Source organism: Sceloporus occidentalis, unplaced genomic scaffold, assembly GCF_023333645.1.
Source record: "Sceloporus occidentalis isolate IW3139 unplaced genomic scaffold, rSceOcc1.0.p SCAF_13, whole genome shotgun sequence".
Taxonomy (NCBI): Eukaryota; Metazoa; Chordata; class Lepidosauria; order Squamata; family Phrynosomatidae; genus Sceloporus; species Sceloporus occidentalis.
In genome coordinates this window covers 3,793,337-3,814,662 of record NW_028316993.1, presented here as the reverse complement: position 1 = coordinate 3,814,662, position 21,326 = coordinate 3,793,337, and the positions used below count along the sequence as shown (strand labels likewise).

The following is a 21,326-nucleotide window of genomic DNA, read 5'->3' as shown; positions in this document are numbered from 1 at the left end:
CCTCACTTCCGGCGCGGCTCCTTATTTGGCAGGAAGTGGGCTGCCGCTGCGCTCTCTCTCGGCCGGAGCGCCTGAGTGGCTCGGTCCCTTTCCCTCTCAGAGGCGCCTGAGGCTCACTATGTGGCAGCAGCCGCGGCAGCAGCAGCAGCAGCAGCAGTCGCCACCGCCTCCGCCTCCGCCTCCTCCGCCGCCGGCCAACGCCGCCTCTTCCTCCGCCGCCGCCATGGAGGCCGAGAGAGCGGCGGGACTCCGGGCCCAGCAGCAGCAGCAGCAGCAGCAGCAGCAGCAGCAGGCCGCCTTGTTGGCCTCCTCCGCGGGGGGAGACCAGCCGCCTCAGCCGGCGGCTCCTCCGTCGCTTCAGTCGGCCTCCTCCTCCTCCTCCTCCTCCGCGTCCTCCTCGAACCGGGCCGAGCTGAGCCTCCCGGGCATCCTGCACTTCATCCAGCACGAATGGGCCCGCTTCGAGGCCGAGAAGAGCCGCTGGGAGGCGGAGAGGGCAGAGCTCCAGGTCAGGAAGGCTAGAGAGGGATATGGATCTATGTCTGTGTTCCTTCGGGGTCTTCCTCGGAGGATTCCTCCTCCTCCTGCCGCCGCCGCCGCCGCCGCCGCCATCTTGCGGGGAAATGGTGGCCGAGGGGACCTGGCTGCCTTCGGCGCCGAGGAGAGAGGCGCTTCCCTCCTTCCCCCCTTCGTCCGCCCCATCGCTCGGGGCGAAGAGGGGCCTCCCTTGGCCTCCCCTTCACTTGCATTCCTGGGGGCCCTCCCCTGGGCTTTTCTTGGCTGGCTTTGGCCAAGGGGGGTGCTTTGACAGGGAGTTCCTGCATGGCAGAAGGGGCCCGGACTGACTGCCCCCGAGGTCTCTTCCAGCTCCGGGCTTTGGCCACTAGGGCTTCCCCTGAGGCTGAGAGAGAGTGCCTCAGAAGCAGAGCGTTGGAAGAGACCCCATTCTGACCCAGGGTAGTCTTGGCAAGGTTTAGCATTGTAGATCATAGAGTTGGAAGAGAGACCCCTTTGGCTATGGCTGCAACATACTCATTGACAGAGGTTGTACAATCTCAGTCTGTAGGGAAAACAATAATAGAATCATAGAGTTGGAAGAGAGCCCAAGAAGGGCCCTGATCCAGTCCCACCCCATTCTGCCATGCAGGAACTCACACCCAAAGCCCCCTGGCAGATGGCCCTCCATCCACAGAAGGAGGAGACGTTGCCACCTTCCAAGGGAGAGGGTCCCACTGTCAAACGGCTCTTGCTGCCAGGAAGGTCCTCCTGAGGTTTAGCTGGAATCTCTTTCCTTGCAGCTTGCATCCATTGTTCATCCAGGCCTTATTCTTATTCCTTCAATCTTTGGACTTCTCCCTTTTTTAAATGTATTATGTTCATCTTTCTGTACATTCACCTATTACACATTACACAGACATTTCCTGTCCTACATCACCTCTTCATACTAATCACATCTACCCTTCACTATTCCTAGCCATCCACACCTCAAAAGTGGTGTCAAACTGCATTAATTCTGCAGTCTGAATGGTTGCTATTCACATCCTTATGGTCAGTGGGGGGAGGTCCTGTTAAAGGTCTCTGTCCAGCAATGAAAAGGATGGGGATGCATATTGGATTTGTTCTCTTCCCCTTAAGAAAGAGGGTGGTCATTTTTGTTGTGTGTGCCTTCAGTCATTTCCGATTTATGGCAACCCTAGGGTGACCTTATTACAGGCTTTTCTTGGCCGTAAAAGAAATACAGTTAGACATTGCTGCCCAAAGCCATTCTGGAAGAAAGAGCGAATGTGGCTGAAGTTTTGTGACATGAAATGCATCTCAAATGCCAATCTTACTGCTTCTTCCTGCAGTTAGGATAGATCTAGCAGATTCATGTAGCATGGTTCAAATCTTGAATTGTGAAACTCATCCCCTCAAAGGAGGGATGCATGATCCAGGCATCCCTAGCCGTCACACTGGCCCACCTCTAGATGAAAACCTTCCCTCTTCTGCCCAATTTGCTTGAGAGGATAGGAAATGTCAGGCTCTGCTTTCCTCCCAAATGTGCCGTGATTTTCAAAATAGTGACTTAAAAGATATGTTAAAGAGGTTTGAGGAGGCATTTCTCCCCAAATCCTAAGACCCTTCTAGAAATGCTGCACATGAGATCTTCACCCTCATTTATAGAGACCAATGGTGGGAGATGTTGGCTTCCTGAGCTCCACAGAGCTCTTCTGAACATAGGCTGAGATTGTCCCAGTTGGGTAGGATGCTTCCAGTGCTGTCTCAATTACCATTCATTACAGAATAGGGGAAGATATGCATAAGAAGTGTGCATTTGAGGGGGATGCTAATTCAAAAACTGTTTGTATTTATGATCCAGAAGTCTAATCCCCCAAACAGGATTTCAGTCCCCATTAATTTCAATGAAAGTTGCTTCAAAGTAGGTGTGCTTAGGCTTAGTTGTTTTAAAAATTATTTTAGGTGAGAGGCTATGGGCCTGCCCAAAACGTAATGGAGGAAATAGGAACAGGGAAGATGGATGGGATATTTTAATCCAAACAATGGCCATGTTGAGTGGATGTGTTTAGTGCCTGCCTTCACTTGACTGGGGGATATTCAGAAGCATTCCTGGACCTGAGCCTGGGTATAGCAAACAGAGAAGAGGATGAGTTTCTTTCCTTTGTAGGGAATGGGGAGAGAAAGCAGTGGCCCACACACAAGTAGGCATGGAGAATTTGTCCCAAAGTGTTACCTTGAAAAAAAGTTAAGAGACAGAGCGTAAGTGACATCTCTCCAACTGATGGGTGGCACATGGAAGGACCGCATGGCAATGGAGTGGGTGAATATCACAGCCATTCCCTAAGACAAGGGGCTAACCTTGAAGCATATGTGAGAAGCAGGAGAGGATCATCTGTCCCCATTGCCATAAGATCTTTTGGGAACTGAGATTGTATGGGCTGCTTGTATTTGGGGGAAGGGCACTGGGCAGAAAAGAAGTCTACTTAAGCCTAAGAACAAGTGATAAGTCCCCCCCCACACACACACCCAAGGAACTGAAGGCAGTTTGAAAGCAAGTTTACTCTTTATAGATCTGTATGTTCGTCCTCTTATTCTTCTGATAAACCAGTTTTTGAATTGTGCTAAAAGCCTGTTCTACTGGAGGAAGCTTGGGGTGGAAGAGAGGAAGCATTGGCTCTGTCAAATCTCTTTCAGCTCTTTTGAAAACTGACAGGTTGTCTACATCCAAAACGGTGTGGGAGGCTCAGTCCGCGGAGGGGGAAAATCTCTCTCCAAACTGACACTTGGGAGCATCCATTACAGTGGTGGGGAAAGTATAGTCTGCAGAGGGCCCCAGCCTCTTTCTTGGGGCCTCTGATTCCCCCTCCTGAAATCTCCAAACTCTCTATGCTCCCAAAAAATGCACAGGGGAAAAATCCCCCAAACTCTCTCACTGCTGCTAGTGGTGCTGGATATTCTCAAAATGCACACCCACTTGCCAAAACCTAAAATAACTCCAGGGAATCTGGATATCACAATTGCAAGTCAATTCTGGGTGCTATTTTTGGCTGAAAATGATGCAGTGCAGCCTGCTGTGGGGGCAAACACTGGCCCCCGCCACAGTTGCCCACTTGCAGCTTAATAAAACATAGATCTAAAACACACTGCAGAAATCATTCAGTTTGAGACCTCTTTAACTGCCTTGGCTCAGTGCTAAGGAGTCCTGGGAATTGTAGTTTATTGTCACACCAGAGTCCTCTCTGACAGAGAAGGTTAAATGTCTCACAAAACTAGTTCCCAGAATTCCCTAGCATTGAGCCAGGGCAGTTAAAGCACTCTTAAACAGGACTATCTTCTTCTCTGAAGATGCTAGCCACAGATGCAGGCGAAACATCAGGAATAAATTCTTCCAGAACATGGCCACATAGCCTGAAAAACCCACCAAAAAAGATGAACTAGAAGTGCTTTAACTTGTCGTGGTGTATACAATTTCCTTTTTGCCATTCAGCTGCCACTCAACAAACGGGTTTCTCTAGTCCAGGGGTGTAGTGAATACATTGTGAAGGGCATGTGTTCCTCATAACAGTCTCTACATCCACGCCCCAAAGGAGAGTCCGGAAATACAGGCAGCAGGTTTGATTGGTATCAACAAACCGGTTTCGAGCAAGTCTTATCACCCCACAAGAGCAGGTCTTTTGCAAGCCCAATGCACATTCAGGTCTAAGCCATTCTGAAATATTTAGCATTACAACAGAGCTGTGTTGTTGTCTGCCTTCAACTCCTTTTTTGAGTCGACCCTATTGTGGGATTTTATTGGCAAGATTTGTTCATAGCAGGGTTTGCCATTCCCACCTTCTGAGGCTGAGAGACTGGACTTGTTCATGAATGAGTGGTGATTCAAACTCTAGTCCCCCAGAGCCCCAATTCAACCCTTAGGCTACTACACAATGCTGCATCTGATTTCAGACATAGCTCATAACAATATATGGTTGCTGGAAAATCCATTGCTGTACTGCTACTGTGAGGAATGATGCTCAACTCGGAGAGAATGAGGAAAGCCTGAGAGGGTTAGCAGGTTAGTGTAACTGCCTCCATTAATCAGAAAGTCCCAGCCCTCTGGACCCTGGAAGGTCCATTGAACCCTTGTGTGAAGCTTTGAAATGATACAAAAGCTTGGAGAGTTACTATCCCAAAGGTGAATGTGGGAGTGACTATATGTACTGCATGTGGGGAACAAAACTTTGAGGACCACACAGTAAGCAAGCAGCCAAAAAAAAAAAAAAAAAAACCCAAACACCATGGAAATGATAAAGCAAATCACCCTTTCAAGCTATCTGTCAAATGAGATTACTCTCCTTATCCTGAAAGGTTTAAATTTGTGTTTAAAGACAGCACAGTTTGGTTTTTAAGGACCCCTTGAAGTACTAGTTCATTAAGCCTCTTCACTTATGCAGCATAATCTTTCAGCAGGATTTTGAATTTAGGACAAGAGTCTGAGATGTTGTTGAAGGGAAGTAAATGAGTCTGTGTCTTAGCCTCACATCCGTGAAAAGCCACAGTTTCAGAGCTCTTTCTCTCCCTTCAGACAACCCAGTTCCTGGGCACCATCTACACTGCAGAGATAATGCAATTTGATGCCGCTTTAGCTGCCACGGTTCTCTGATGGAGAAGGCTAAATATCTCACAAAACCAAATCCCAGAATTCCATAACATTGAGCCATGGCAGTTAAAGCTCCATCAAACTGTATTATTTCTGCAGTGTAGAAATATAGACCCTGCTTCTCCCGTTTGTTGAGTGGCCATGTTCTAGAACATGCTCACATAGCCTGAAAAACCCACAAAAATGAAGAGTTTATTCCTGACGTTTCACCAGCAGCTGTGGATGGCATCTTCAAAGGAAGTTTTAATTTTATTCCAGTGTATATTGCTGAAAGAGTTTGCGTGAAACTTTACCGGAGTGTGTACCTGCCTGCAATGCCTTTTTTCTAGACAGGAGTATATGTGCCATGTTGTCAGAATCCTGTGTCCCTAACTTTTAGTTCTTGCTCCCTTAGGCACAAGTGGCCTTTCTTCAGGGAGAGAGGAAGGGCCAAGAGAACCTGAAGACAGATCTTGTGCGGAGGATAAAGATGCTGGAATATGCTTTAAAGCAGGAAAGGTGAGCTGCATGCACACCAAGATGTCCTCTTTCTGGAAACAGAATAGATATTCACAGCCATAATTGAGAGAGACCTCTTAGTTGCTCAGCTTAGAAGCCAGAGCCCTTGTTTTGAGAGGCAGTGAAGTTTCCCTTTCTTGTGGTGGGAAGGTACAAGCTGGGCTCTTTCATCTCTAAATGCCATCCAGATATGGTTGGGTGGCAGTCACTTCACCATTGTGTTGGATAGCATCTGCTTTCCGTAAAGACAGTAACAAATATTTACTGCTGCATTTGTTTCCCACATTGGTTCCTAAGGTTCTTTTGCCTGTTCCAGGTCAAAGTATCACAAGCTGAAATTTGGCACTGAGCTGAACCCAGGAGAAAAGAAACCTGATACGTCAGAACCAGGTATTGTGGGGTGTGAGACATCTGTGGATTTCTTGTCTCTAGCAGGGACCTGTTGTCTTGTAATTTGTAAAATATCATGGGCCTAGATGGCTCTAGATAGATTTTAAAAAGTCATGTTTAAGAAGTAGGTTGAGCAGAGTATATGGTATTGAGTGGTGTTTCCTCAAACTTAAGAGACTTTGTGCTAGTCATAAGAGACAGAACTAGTATAAATCCTGGGTAGGCAACTTTTGATTATCATTTCTGCCATCCTTAAGACTACCCCCCAGAAGGTGGACTATCCCACAGTACTCTGAGTATTTATTTTTAACGAACTATGCCCCCAAAGCTTTGGGAGGTAAGAAAATGTCATATTTTGGAGAGAAGTTACTAGCCAGGAAGGGCGAAGTGCCTCTGGACTTATACAGAATGCTACCCTTTCCCAAGTCACAGCCTCTTTCTTCAGTTGAAGTGAGGAAAAGGGCTTCCTCTCAGCTTGAGGTCTCTGTTGTTCTCGTTGTTATGTGCTTTAAGTCTACTCTGACTGATGGAAACCTCATCCTAGGGTTTTCTTGGCAAAGTCTCTTTGCCGGAGGTTTGCCATAGCCTTCCTCTGAGGCTAATAGAATGTATGGTTTGCCCAAGGTCACCCAGTGGGTGCCTCTGACTGAGCAGAAATTCAAACCCTGGTCCCTTGGAATCCTAGTCCAACACTTAACCTGCTACACATGTCAGTCCTCGCTTCCATGTGGGCTGCTTTCAGAAAATTGAGCCTTGCCTCTCTCCCTATCCTGACAAACCTTAGTATAGCACAGCAGTTGGAAACGTGCTTATGATAAGTAGCACTCATTGCTAATGGAAGCCTTCCATTGTTTTACACCTAGTCTCCAATGGACCAGCGGAGCCCATTTCCTTGGAAAGCAATCAATTCATGTGGAAGGAAGGCCGCCAGCTCCTCCGTCAGTGAGTAGTGAGACTCCTAGGGCCGAGGTTCTGGGAATCCAGGGAAGGGGATGAGGGACCTTTGCCAGCAATTTCTCATAAGCTGGTTGCCAAAGGGGCAGCTGCTCTTTAAACCAGGGTTGGGAATTGTCGTTGGACTGTAGCTTCTAGCATTCTTCACTGTTGGCTGTCCAGGGAGTTGTAGTTCCGCAATATCTGAAGGCTTGATAATTCCAGTATCTCCTCTAGAGAGATTTGACATAGAGCCTATCAGTTGCTGGCCTGCACAAAACTGAAGACATATGCTTCCTCCTCCCTCATGTGACTGGTTTCCCCAGGTACCTGGAAGAAGTGGGCTACACAGACACTATCCTAGACATGCGTTCCAAGCGGGTTCGCGCTCTGCTGGGACGCTGCTCCGTGGAGTTGAATGGCGCTGCTGAGCCCAGTGGCTTGGGGACGGGGCCAGCTTCAGGGCCTCCTGGTCTGAATGGGGGAGAGTCTCTCCTTGTCAAGCAGATAGAGGAGCAGATCAAAAGGTGAGTGGCAGCTGCGTTGGCTGTAGAGCTCTGTGTGAGAGTGAGAAAGGGGAAAAAAGAAAGGGAACACCCACTCTCCATATGCTAGACCTGTAATTTGACTGAGAGTGTGACTTCTCTCCAGTTTCCCTACTCACTGCTCTCATTGGCCGACTTCTTTCAGGAATGAAGCCTGGACCAGTCTCTAACCTCTTGAATTGTACTGAAATCTTTATTGATATTTCCTGCAGTATACAGTGGGTCCTTGGTATTTGCTGGTTTTTGGTTCCAGGACCCACCCACCTCATGGATACCAAAATCTGTGTATGTTCAAGTCGCATTATATACAGTGATGTAGTAAAATGATGTCCCTTATATAAAGTGGCAAAATCAAGGTTTTCTTTTGTTATGTTTTCAAGCCATGGATGGTTGAATCAGTAGATGCAGAATCCAAGGATACATTGGAGCTAACTATATCCTGCCAGTAGGCATGTGAAATTTCTGGAAATTTTGAAGCCATGCATGGGCACAGACAACTCTTTTCCCCTGCTTTTTGGGGACTGAAAGTTGTTGGGAAAATGCAATCTTAGCACTGTTTCCAAATCGAAAGTCATTTTGTTACTTTAGGAACATTAAATTTCATCATCTGTAACTTGGATTGGCAGGCAATTGTCATGTTTGCTATGTTAAGAGTACAGTTTATTCAAAATATAACGAAAAATTTAACATGCTGGTTTGCTCATTTATCTTTTTGTTTTGTAAATAGAGTTACATAGTCTTGAACTGTAAGAAACACCTGAACTATAAGGAATGTCTTTTGGTTCAGGATAAACAAACAAATACAAATTAATAAAATTAAAGCAGAAGAAACTGACAGTGTTATGAAAACAAAATTATCATGCCACCACTAGTTCTGCATAGCATCAAGCAGAAATAATAAACTGTTTTCCATAAAAAGAACTGAGAATAGAAAACCTAGAGTAAGAATTGTAATAAACTAATACCATATGTATTCTTATATAAAAGTCTTTCGTATTTCTACCTCCTACTGCTAGTTAAAGTGTTAGAGGATTTCACCACTGAGTTTCAGGGTGGGGGCAGTAGAAAGTATCCGTATCTACCTCTAAGGAAGGTCCTGGCTAATGCTGGCTTTCATAGTTCTTTTCAGCCATTCATTCATTCAGAGTTATTCTGGTCTTTTCTTGTCTCCTGTATAGCAAAGAAAGTGTACATGTTCTGTGTGGGAGAAGGGGCTATGATTAAGGAAGGCTGTAAGTGATCTTGCATGGAATGTGTAATGATGTTTGTGAGTGTTGGTAAACCAGGAATGGACATGTTGCATCAAACCAAGAAGAAAATTTGTATGCAGTTGCTTTAGGAGTTGGTATCCTATCTCCAAACAAGAAATTTTGTACCATTGAAAAGATAAATCTATAATGTCAAGTGTACTTTTCCCTGTCTTTCCACATGAGGGGTGCCATAGGCTTCAAACTGCATCCCAGTGTCGAACTGTTCCTATTTTTCTGGTTGGCAGGAATGCTGGGAAAGAGGCAAAGGACCGAATTAGCAACACAGTGATGGAGAAGATCCCTTTCCTGCAGGGCTGCGAAGAAGATAGTGATGAAGAGGAGGACTTGGAAAGCCTACCTTTAGAGACACAGCGGCAGCACAAAAAGCAGCGAGTAAAGGTACCACTCTCCTCCTCCATTTAAAAAAATAACAATTTGGAATCATCTGCCTCTTTTACTTCATTTACCAACCCACTTAGCAAATGTAACTTACATTTGGTCAAATAATTCCTCTCCTCCTACTACATTTTTATACTTGCCAGTCAAAAAGTTGCAAGCACTCTTGAGAAGATTCGTGTCCAATTTTGCCTAGTCAGAGGAACAGAAAAAACGAAGGCATAGACCTAATTTATTCTGTGATTAGCTCAGTTTTCCCAGACAAGAAGCAAGCATGTTTGTGCAAAGAGAATTACCAGTGTATTTGTCATCAGATATTCAGTTGGCACAATAGAAAACGGGTTGCAGTTTTGGAGTGGGGGAGAGATTGCAGTGCCAGCTCCTACTTTTAATAGCAGGGGGGCTGATCTAATGAGAAGCGTTCCATTTCTGAAGGGAATTAGTATCTAGTGATTTTCATTAAGAAGAAGTTGGACTGTAGCCTTTGTTGGCAACTTCCTCAAGGCAATGGAAGCCCACACATTAGTCACAGGTTTTCATTTAAATCTCTATGCTCACTTTTCAGTTGATAATGTCACTTGAGTATTTTGCCTGTCTTTCAGTCTTAACTTTTTCCCCATCCAAGTTGAAAAAGCAAAATGGGAATTGCCACTTCCAAGCTCAGCCCTTGAAGGATTCTGGGAGATATAGTGTGAAAAAGAAACTTTTTCCAAGCTGTTTTCTCTGTTTGGGGACAAAATGGAGTACCTAACACCTCTGCCATCTCCCCCACCTCCAAATTGATCTAGTCATACTCCTAAAATGCAACTTTTCCTCTAGCTAGACCAGTGTTGTTCTTCTCTCTGTGAGGGCATTGATGACTCACCCAACTCTGACCGTCCCATTCTCTTGGCAGCTCACCAATAAGCCCCTGATGCCAGAAGTGGAGGATGAAGATGATGATGAAGACTCTGAGGATGCACTAAGCGAATTTGACTTTCTGGGCTCTGGGGAGAATGGCGAGGGATCCGGGGACACACGGCGGGCCGGAGATGGCAATGAGCTTGGTAATTACAGAGCTGAGTCTCCCTCCTTTTTGTCTAAGCTCTATGGGCAACCTATCATGTAAGATCTCTGAATTGTCTCCTAAAGAACTGTATTAGGGTGAGGATATCAAAATGCCAGTATGTTGTTTCATAAATTGCCAGAGTTCATCCAATCGGTATCACTTTGCAGGAGAAGCTGAGACTTGTGGGCTGTTACATGGTGGAGGAGTGATCCTTTTTAAAGACTATAATAGGCCACAGGAATCCATTATTAAAGCCCCCTAAGGTGACCATCCAACCTTGCTTAAAAACCTCCAAAGGGAGATTCGACCACCCTTTGAGGCAGTCTGTTCCACTGTCAGACAGCTCTTATTCTCAGAAAGTTCCTAAGGTTTAGTTACACTCTCTTTTCTTGTAATTTGAATCCACTGTTTCTGGTCCTGCCCTCTGAAGCCGAAGAAAACAAGCTCGTTCCATCATTACATAGCAATCTTTTAGATATTTAAAGAAAAGTCTAAAGATTTATGGACTTCTCTCTTCCTCAGTTTTCTGCCTGCCTTTTACAGAAACCCGCAGGGTGAAGCTGCAAGGTATGCTTGCTGACCTTCGTGATGTGGATGGACTTCCTCCTAAGCCATCCATGCCCTCAGCCATCTCCGGTCAGCCCAGATCTCATGAAGGTGATGGATTAGTTAGCCCCCTGAGCTTTCGATCTTCCTGTTCCCTTTTGTGTGTATCCTGCTTCTCCTGGCCTCCTCCCCTTTTCTTCTGTACAGCCTGGCCTGTTGCCACACATATAAAATATTTTCTCTCCCCTCTCCTCAAAACAGGGTCACTGGGGTTCTCCTCGGATGTGTTTATAATGGACACAATTGGTGGGGGAGAAGTCAGTCTGGGCGACCTCGCTGATCTGACAGTTACCAATGACAACGAACTAAGCTGTGATGTGAGTAGCTGTAGAACGTGTACTTCCACTGTTGGCTCGATTTCCCCCATCTCCTGCCTCTTCAATCCCCCTTCTGCTCACCCATCTGCAAGGTGACTGTCATAGCAAGAAAAAGCAGATGTGGAAGTCCTTCAGAAGCAGAGGTTCTTAACCTGGGGTCCACAGACACTCTGCCTGGGGTCTTTGCACTTTTCAGGGGATCCATGAACCTGGATGGGGGAAAGTTTGCATCTATATTTTCACTAATCTCTCTAATGGAAATTTAGCATTTCCTTCAATTATGCATGTAGGCAACAAATCACAGTGGTGTCAGCAGTACTAGTGACTTCATCAGGAATAGAAATTACAGATATTTTCATACCACTTTGCAATTGTTGCAGATATCTCAAAAATTTAAATATTACTTTGAGAAGGGACCCATAGACTTTGCAGTTCTGCCAAAGGGGTTGATGGCACAAAAAGTTTAAGGACCCCTCTTTTTGAGGGGAAGGAAGATTTAGAAGGGGCACATAGATAACTAATTATTCTTTCTCCTCTACAGCTTTCCGACAGTAAAGATGCCTTTAAGAAGACGTGGAACCCGAAGTTTACCCTGCGGAGTCACTACGATGGCATCCGGGCTCTGGCATTCCACCATGTGGAGTCTGCCTTGGTCACTGCTTCAGAGGATGGCACACTCAAGCTGTGGAATCTCCAGAAAACAGTGGCAGCCAAAAAGTGAGCACTAAGAGAATCAACCAACTTATAGCCCAGAGCAGTTAGCCTAAAAATGGGTCAGCCCTTGGAGGCAGCAAAGCCAAAGAGCCCGTCATTGTTGGAAGAGCGTGAAGGTCAATCTGTCAAAGCTAATCTGCTGTGGACCAGATTGGGGGAGCTATCAGGGTGGGTGGGGGATAGCTCCATGTAAATAATATACTGGCTTTTTAAAAATGTGCAGAAGCATAGATTGCCTGACTCATCTTTTCATTGTCTCTCCTTCTCTGCCATTACAGGAATGCAGCTTTAGATGTAGAACCTGTCTATGCATTCAGGGCCCACAGGTGTGTATGTATAGAAGAGTACAGTATATGTGTGTATTGGGGAGGGGCTTTTATTGAAAACTGACCCCCTACCTGAATGAGCTGTATATGTGCCTAAGATACTTTACTGCCTGAGATACAGCAACAAGATTATTCCTTGCTCGAGGCCTGCTACATTATTTAATATTTAAGGCAGAAAATTCCTGGTTTAAAGAACAGCTCACCCTTTGATCTTTCTCCCTGTCTCTCACATACCTGTTGTTCCTTGATAGGGGCCCTGTGCTTTCTGTCACTATGGGTTGCAACAGCGAGTACTGCTATAGCGGTGGATTGGATACACGGATCCGTTGCTGGAGGATCCCAGATCTCAGCATGGATCCTTACGACGGTTATGGTAGGGACCGTTATCTGCTCATCCTGACTCAGCAGCATCTCACCTTGTTGCTTCTTGGGTGCCAGTGGCTGAGAATCACTGTGGTTTTACAGGGGAAGGAACTTGCAAGTGACCCCTCACATTGCACATTTAGATCTGAGAGCATGTGGTGATGGTGGCATAGGTAATGATTCCTGTTGACATCCAGCCCCTGGCAAAAGGAGGTGGGAAGAGGGAATCCTACCACATTGAATAAGTTGAGAAGCACTAATGCAAACTAACTGCAGAAGTCTCATGCCTCCTTCATTGCTGCGTTGATCTTAATGGCAGGTCAGTGATGTTAAACTTCCCTTTTTTTGTGCAGACCCTAGCATGCTCAGCAACGTTTTGGATGGCCACACGGATGCTGTCTGGGGCCTGGCCTTCAGCCCCTCAAAGAACCGCCTAGCCTCCTGCTCTGCAGATGGCACAGTGAGGATATGGGACCCAAGCAGCAGCGACTCCTCCTGCCTCAGCACTTACAACACAGAGAGTGGTGAGCTGGGCCTCTTTTATTATCAGGGCTTCTAAGGATGCCTAAATACCCTACAGGCCTGGTTAATATTTGGATGGTGACCACCACAGAATACCAGGTGCTGTAATTTGTATTTCAGAGGATGGCAGTGCCAAACCACCTCTGAGTATTCCTTGCATAAGAAAAACGGAGGCAGTTAAGGCACAATCCCCTCTGGCCAAGTCTGCATTCCCTAGGAATGAGCTCATCTGGCATACTAGCTGAACCAGGGCAAAGGCTGCAGCAGCCTCCTAGCCTTCCAGGAACAAGGTTTCAATAATACTGGACTTTCAGTAACCTTCTCCAAGCTTTGTGCATGTAATTTATTAATTGATCATAGTTCCTCTTCCTCTCAGCTTCCCAGAAAAGGGAATCATAGTGACCGTAGCAAATAAATAAAGAAGGTGTGACTGTCATTCTGTTGCAGTTACCAAAAGGAAGTAGGTATATAAAGCAACTTTTGGACTGTGCTAAATAATGGACGGTAGAGGGAGCCCTCCTCTTCTTAACTGGCAGCTGCTGTCTTGAACTGGTAGTCTAAAACTATTTCTCCTTGCAGAGCATTCATTATTTCTGGTCCAACCTGGTTCAACATGTGCAGTATTAGTTGGCTTCTGTAGTATCTGAGGCATTACCTCATCGGAGCCAAGTACATTCTTAGCATGTGTACAGGCCACAGTTGGATAGCATTTGTGATAAGTAATGCGCTGTGTGCCTCACATCTGGAGTTGGTTTGGAGCTGCATTAAATTTTTTAATTAATTTTTAAATACCATGTTAAAGGCAGCAGCACAGTTCTTCCATGCATTTTATCGCTTTGCAGTACTCTGCTATTGAAGAACATTTTTGTTCTTGGAAGTGAAATGGGTTAAACCAGAAGCCTTCATGCCAGGTTGTCTGATCAATTACACTACACCATTGACTTGTTGGCTGTAAAGGGAAATGGCTGACATTTTGCCAGCCTACCTGTGTTCCCCTGGCGGCCACGCTGTTCTACCCAACATGACATCTCTAATGTTCTCAAGCAAGCCATGCCATATTGGAGATAATGAAAGCCAATGTGGTACAGTATAGTGGTTTGGTCATTGGACTAGGATTTTGAAGACCAGGGTTCAAATCCCAGTTCAGCCATGGAAACCCACTGGGTGACCTTGGGGAAGTCACATTCTGTCAGCCTCAGGGGAAAGCAATGACAAACCCCCTCTGAAGAAACTTTCCAAGAAAAAACCATGACCGATTCTCCTTAGGGTTGCCATAAATTGGAAACAACTTGAAGGCACACAAAGTATTGAAAGAGAGTTACTCCAGTTCCTGCCCTGGGTCTTTTCTTAACACAGAAATTGGGTTCTCAAAGCTGGGAAAATGGGGGCAGCAGGAGGTCCTGTATTTTGAAGCCATGAAGAGGTTCATCCAACCTCAAGATTAGGCAAGGCTTTTTGTGAATGGTATGGAGAAATCGCATGTAATTGGAAATCTCCCCCTCCAGCTCATCCTTTGAATCGTACGATGCAGATCTGGTGTCCAGATGCTTTTCTCTTTCCTCTTCTGTAGAAAATGGAATCCCAACTTCCATCACATTCTCCAGTACTGAACCCACACATGCCGTGGCAGCTTTTCAGACAGGCTATGCAGTTCTTTATGACGTGGAGACCTCCTGCCCTGTCCTGACACTGGAATCTAGACCAGCCAATGGTGAGTATGGGCAGGAGGGAAGATAGCCATGTAGTTGATTTCTTGTCTTTAATTGGAACAAGAGACTATTCTAGGCATGCAGTCTTGGGAGCAGGGACTCTCTAGTTCTGGGGGAAAGTCAGTACATCTTGGTTAGACTTGAATCCATTTAAGAACTTTGGTAATGTGTTTCTCTCCAGGACATTTTGCTACATGCATTGCCTTTTCTCTTCTAGTTTTAGTTGCTTCATTGAATGAGTAATCGTTTGTTTAAATATATCCGTTTTAGTTAGCTTATTTTGGGCGGGGGAATAGCAAATGCTCTAAAACACGGGTGGCAAAGCCAGCCACATTACCCATCCCTGCCTTAAATCAATCCTTGTGGAGCACAAAGATACTTCATGGTTAGTTGTGCAAGGGTCTGACTGTAAGAAGAGTTTCAGGAGAGGCATTGTCTTGTGGGTGAGTAGGAAAAGAAGGGGTGCCTCTGTGAGGATAGTGCTGACCATCGCCAATTCTTTTTTACATATTAAAATAATATGCTTAGTTAATTGAGGGTATCTTCTTTTAATACTGCAGGAAAAATAACAAGTGTCTTCCAAAATTTGAGTGTAGAATTGATTTTCTTTTCCAAGGTCCCCTGAATAGAAATCCAAATAGGTTTGTAATGTAACATCCCAGAAGATATACCCAGCCTTTGTTCTTTTCTCAAGGAAAGATTTTTAGCCAACTTGACCATGGCCTAAAATTGGGATTCAACTTCTCTCATCAGGGGCCAGTCAGATCAACCAAGTGGTGAGCCACCCAACCCAGCCAATCACAATCACAGCACACGATGACCGGGGAATCCGCTTTCTAGACAATCGGACAGGTAGGAGAGAGCTTGAGAGTTGCCCAATGGTGGAATTGATAGTGGTGCAAGCTTGTCACCTCTGCCTCCTTCCTACTTTTAATAAGCCGCTTCTTAAAACACTGTTAACTGATCATCCTGTTCTCAGTATTCTTGTCCAAAATAGCCCAGCAGAAGGAGTTATTTACAAATGCTAATGTTCTGCAGTTGTTCTGAAATACTTGGGAACACTCTCCTTTTTCCACAGGGAAAGCTGTGCATTCCATGGTGGCTCACCTGGATGCTGTCACCTGTCTTGCTGCAGATCCCAACGGTGTCTTCCTTATGTCAGGAAGTAAGTCTTGCCTCTTCTTCTATATCCAGGGGGCTTTCTGGGGCATTTTGCTCCTAGACTAATGCTTTCGGTATAGATTGGAACCTTAAAGAGAAGGGAGGATATAGAAGCGGGGTTTATGTGTGTCATATACTGCAGATTGTTTGTATGCCCACAGATGGTGGCACTCCACTGACTTGTAGGCAGGGATGGACAAATAAAATTTCAGAGGACATACCCTCCTGCTGCATCCCTTCCCCACCCAAAAAGAGAAAGCATCCCCCCCCCCCACCTCACTCCCAAATGGCTGCTAGGGAACAGAGGAGCAATTTTCATTATGCCCTATCCCTGGCCATTTTAGGCTGTGGACAGACTTGTTTTAGTAACAGGAAGTGACTCAGAAGTTGACTTGTGCATTACTTCCTTTAGGAGAAAAGCCTCCTCTGGGCCTAATATGGCCTGACAAGGCCATGAATGTGGTAAAAAAACACCTAGAGGGCATTGTGGGGGAAGCAAAAATATTTGGGGGCTACAGAAATTATCCTGGGGCCACTTTCTCCACTTTTTTGTTAGGGAGTAAGGGCTGACATTTTGACAGGTTTCCCTCCAGAGCAAAGCTGTCCTGCCCACTGTTGCAAATACTCAGTGATCAATTTTAGCCCATGCCTAACTACTGCTGGGAGGTAGCATGCTCCAATTACATGCCCTGGATTTCTGGTGAGCATAAGAATGGGACGAGAGGGCTTCTCAGAGCTGCGAAAGAGGGTGCAGCAGGAAGTCCTGTGTTTTGAAGTAAGAGTCAGTACAAAGACAGAAGCTTTATTTTAAAATTCAGCTTTGAATTCGAGACCTGCAAATTCCTAGACTGAGTCTGTCCCCTTGAGTGGTCTGATTTGCCTTCCAAACAACATAACCTAGAGCAGTGATTTCCTAACTGTGGTCACCCAGATGTTTTAGACTTGAGCTCCCAGAATTCTGACAGTTAGCCAAGTTTGCTTGGGTTTCTGGGAGTTGAAATCCAAAACATCTGGAGGGCCAAAGTTTGGGAGCCACCGACCTAGAGGCAACAGAGTAAATGGGAGGTATCTGTGGTCATGTGCTTTGCACCTGGCTGCTTGGAAATGCATATCCCCCTCTGCCCCTCAAAGTAACCCTATATGGCTCACTTCTCTTACTCCCCCAATGAAGACGGTTGAGGGCTTTCGGAGGCACACCTGAAAACCACTATGCCCTCCTCGATGTCTCACCCATGTGTAGGCCTGTGACCCCCCCATAGTTAACCCCTTGACCCCTTGTCTCTTCCAGGCCACGACTGCTCCCTCCGACTGTGGAACCTCGACAACAAAACGTGCACGCAGGAGATCACTGCCCACCGCAAGAAGCATGAGGAGGCCATCCATGACGTGGCCTTCCACCCCAGCAAGGCCCTGATTGCCAGCGCCGGGGCTGATGCCCTTGCCAAGGTCTTTGTGTGAGGAGAGGGCAGGGCCTGCAGGTAAGCCACACCCAGAGGGGCGGGGCAGGAAGCAGCTCCACCGGGCCCACCTCTTCATGGGTGCTCTTTCTCTCTCTCTCACTCTTTCTCTGTCTCCCATTAGGTGTGTCCCCAGGACCTCCTCTGTTCTGTTGTTTTCTTTATTTCTTTCTCTGGCCCAGCCAGTGGTGCTAACACCTCTCCTCTTCGCCACGGGCGCCTCTCACCATCTCAACCCGAGCTCAGGACTGATCCCTGCTGGACAGCGGTGGCCGAGGCATGAGACCAGGGATCAGCGGGGGAAAGGCAGCTGCTTCTCTCACCTTGGGGCTCACCTTCACCAGCACTGAAATATTTTCCACTCATTTCAAGGTCGCCTGGTTTTTATTATTTCCCAGCTCAGGGAGCAGAAGATTCCCCCTCCCCCCTGAATTGTTGGAGGGGTGGCAATGGAGGGCGTTGAGACTCTTGTGATGTTGCAAAGGGCTTTTGGCAGCTCCCCAAAACATTTGCCTCCATGCTGTCTTGTGCACCAAGTTTTGACGTTTCCAGAAGTTTTAGCCTTCTTGGGCCTGTGACCTTCTTTTTAAAAGGACACCCCTGGCCAGCTGCAGCACAGCTACTGAACATTGACCAGGGCAGGCCAAAACTGAGCCACCAGGACTTCCTCTCTCTCCCTCTTCTCTCAGTCTTGGCTGTGTTCCTTCAGCTTAGCCAAATGAGGGACAGAAGATGCAATTGGAGTGACACTCCCACCCCCCACCCCAATTTCAGCTCTTAACAGCAGCCTGTTGTGGCAGTAATACGTTCCAAGTTGCATGCTGACGGTTTGACTTCTTGTGTGGAGGAGAGACTGAATCATATGGTAGCTGCTTGGGCCACCGGGTTTTCCCTCTTCCCCATGTGCTTCCTTGAGTTTCTCATTCCTTCTAGCTCTCCCGCCTCTTGACTCCCAAGGCACCCCTACACTGAACATCCCACCTTCACAATACTGATAATGTATTTGAACACCAAAGGAGGAAGGAGCTCTTTACCTACCTACCTCCGACCTTTTGTTTCCAGAAACCCTGACTAGGGCAGGAAAGCTTGCTCCTGCCTCTGTTTTGCTTCTGTCCTTATTGTGGAAGAGGCCACAGTTAAGAGGAGTGGGAATAGGTGGGGGAAATGAAAAAGGAAGGGGCAGGCAGCAACCATAGTTAAGTAAATAGGTGAGAGACTTGATTGACAAGATGGTGCGGGGTCATTGGTGGGCTGCTTGTGAGACTATAGGCTCCTAGTTACTTGTAATTGTTTCAAGAAGGGGCTGGAGTGATGGCAAGATCTGGGAACCACAAAGGAGGGGGATTGAAAGAAACATACCAGTAAGCAAAGTGGGGTTAGTTCCCAGTGAACTTGGAAGGGGTAGGCAGCCAAGGGTGGCAGTCTTGAGTTGACAGTTCTGCTTCTGCTGGCAAAATGTTCAGATCTTGCCTCTGCTTGCACTTAAGGCAGGAGTTGTACTGGCTCCACTTGTGGAAGCAATCAGAAGTCTTGGGAGGTGGGCTGCATTTGTTTTTCTCCTGGGGAAGGAATCGCCCCTCAAGGTCCATTCAGATTCCACTCCTCTATGGGATCAACCCCATCTCAGCAATAAATAAATCTCTTTCGTCCCTATGCCCTAGCTGGGAAGGGCCTACAACCATTAATTTTCTTGGGACTTTCAGTCAGCCTCCTCCCAGAGCCAAGTAAAGGGGCAGGTCTGGCCCCAGCTAAAAAGCAAACCAGATTGGGCACTACAAGTGGCATCTTGGGGTTGGGGTGGGTTTTAGAGGGAGGGCACATCTAGGGCTTCAAATACTGCTAAGGGGAGGTGCTGTCACGGTATCTTGGGTTTATCAGCTTTGGGAGTTGGTATCACATGTGAAGTCTGGTAAAGAGGTGTTGGCTTCATGGTTCAAGGCAAGTGTGGGGAGGAACCAGCCCTTGAGAGCCAGGAGCTTGAACTTCCATCCCCCTAACTTGTGTGGGTATTTGCAGGGGAGGGAGGGATTACTGTGTTTTTAAATATTTTATCTTTTTATCTTTGGTGTAACTTACCCTGCAGTTGGCAATCCTTACCAAAAACACTAAAAAAAGACAATGAAGAAGGAATGCTTGCTGGATTGGCGCATGAATTGCACATGGATTTTAGTGAGCATGTCCTCAGGGTGGAGGGCAGGGTTGAACTTCAACTTGTCTTCCTGTTGAGGTGGGCGGTTAAGGGAAAGGTCAAAGGTTCCAGATCAAAACGGCTTGGCATAGAGTCTGCCTGTCTTGATGGCCACATCAAAGCCTCTTTGTCCACTGCCTCTGGATTCTTCCACCTTGCTGAGTCCACCAGTCTGAAATTGGGATTGAAAGATATCCATGTCTTCTACAGGAAAACACACACGCACGGCTTTAGAGCACCCTTCCTGGCCACGGCACTTGCTCTGGGTGACTCTACCAGAGTCTGCTTTAGCACTAAAGGATAAGCTTGTTGTGGGGAGGCTCTGTTGTGCCAACATTCCCCTAATCAAGTGGAAGAGTAAAACCATGAAAGTCTCTTGGTTTGGTTTGGTTTTAATGATGGGAACTTTCTTCTCCCGATGGGATAACTTTTATACCTGGCTTGAACTTCCCTGACGTCCCCTTTATTGTTGTTCCCGGGGTTTAAAATGCCTCTTTCCTTGTATATTCTGTGTATAGTAAAAGAAAATCAGATTCGAGGGCGGGAAAACGAAACCCAAGAGACACACAAAGGGCTGATGCTGAAGTAACCACGATCACGTTATCACTGTGTGATAGTTTCTACGAGCCATGGTCTTTTTTAAAATAAAAATAGTGCTAATTTGAGCTAAAATAGGGACTGGGGAGGCAGTGGGTGGGTAGGGAGGGAATTAAAGACACTGCTTTTGAAGACTGTGCTTTCTCTGAATCTCATGGGCACATCGGATAAGAGGCTCATCTTCCTCCTTCCAAACTGGGGGCCACCCTCTGCCACTGACAACTAGCCACTTGCGAAACTTTTGGTCTAACCCCCACCTTTGCACCAGCCGGTCCCCAATTACTTTCCCCCCGACCCTGATACGTATCTGTGTGCTGTATTTATCCAGACTGAGAGCACTCCTGCCTTTTTAAAAACGCCGGTTAGCTTTTTATTGTCTATTTATTTGAACTCTGTCTTCTCTCCCTTTTTTGTCCTCTTTAATCACAAGACTGAAGTTGTATGTGGGACAAAAACTGCCTCAGTAATAATATTAATATTAATAATAAAAAGAATCCTTTGGAATAAAAGTGGGTTTTTTGGTGACATTGAATAGGAATAACCACTTCTCCTCCAGCCTCTGGCATGACTTTGTGATTGGGAACTATTTGTGCAGTCCTCCTTTCCAAATCAATGGTGGCCTCATGGATTGAGAGAGAAGCCTTATAGATGTCTAGAGGGGCAACTTCAAATTCTAGGCCAAATTTATAGTTATCTCTTTCACTATTTTGCCATCTTTCTCCAGAAAAGGGACCCATGGTAGCTCACAGATAATGCTTTACCTTATCTTATAAATGCAACAACATCCTCCCCCAAGTCTGAACTGTGTTCAGACTACAGATTCCATATTCTCACAACTGGCTATAGCAGTTGTGGAAGTTATAGTTCAACAAACCTTCGCCTGAGTGGCTTAGAGAGGCTGGGCTTATCACGAACAGGTTGAGTCTCCCTTATCAAGAAATGTGAAATACTCCAAAAATGATTTCCCCCCTTGCAATGGCTGAACTATTGACACCTTTGCTTTCTGATTATTCAGTGTACACAAATTCCCATGCACAAAATTATTTACAATATTGTCTAAAATTACCTCCAGGCTATGTGTAGAAGATGTCTAGGAAATCTAAATGAATGTTGCATTTGGGCTTGGGTCCCATCTCTACGATATCTCATTGCTTTGATTGTGGTTTCCT

At 46.2% G+C, this 21,326-nt stretch overlaps 2 protein-coding genes across 3 annotated transcripts in view; both read left to right on the top strand.

The window, feature by feature from the left end:
* The first annotated feature begins 62 nt into the window (after nt 1–62).
* Nucleotides 63–20,648, top strand: STRN4 (striatin 4). Of its 2 annotated transcripts, XM_089478620.1 has the most exons (18): nt 63–508; nt 5,532–5,635; nt 5,952–6,025; nt 6,889–6,967; nt 7,285–7,485; nt 8,999–9,152; nt 10,045–10,195; nt 10,741–10,854; nt 11,005–11,120; nt 11,662–11,837; nt 12,113–12,160; nt 12,412–12,533; nt 12,877–13,047; nt 14,616–14,756; nt 15,508–15,606; nt 15,833–15,919; nt 17,204–17,393; nt 17,497–20,647. In XM_089478620.1, exons 1-17 carry the CDS (start codon nt 119–121, stop codon nt 17,371–17,373), a joined length of 2,397 nt encoding a protein of 798 aa, XP_089334746.1. In that variant the 5' UTR covers nt 63–118; the 3' UTR covers nt 17,374–17,393; nt 17,497–20,647. The 2 variants fall into 2 exon arrangements, with proteins under 2 accessions (XP_089334746.1, XP_089334745.1); XM_089478619.1 differs by having other exon boundaries at nt 15,505–15,606; nt 17,204–20,648.
* Nucleotides 17,373–21,326, top strand: part of PRKD2 (protein kinase D2) — a 36,200-nt gene continuing 32,246 nt past the window's right edge. Inside the window, exon 1 of the mRNA XM_089478618.1 lies at nt 17,373–17,393. The gene's annotated coding sequence lies outside the window, so the exon portion shown is untranslated. The remainder of the gene's footprint in view (nt 17,394–21,326) is intronic.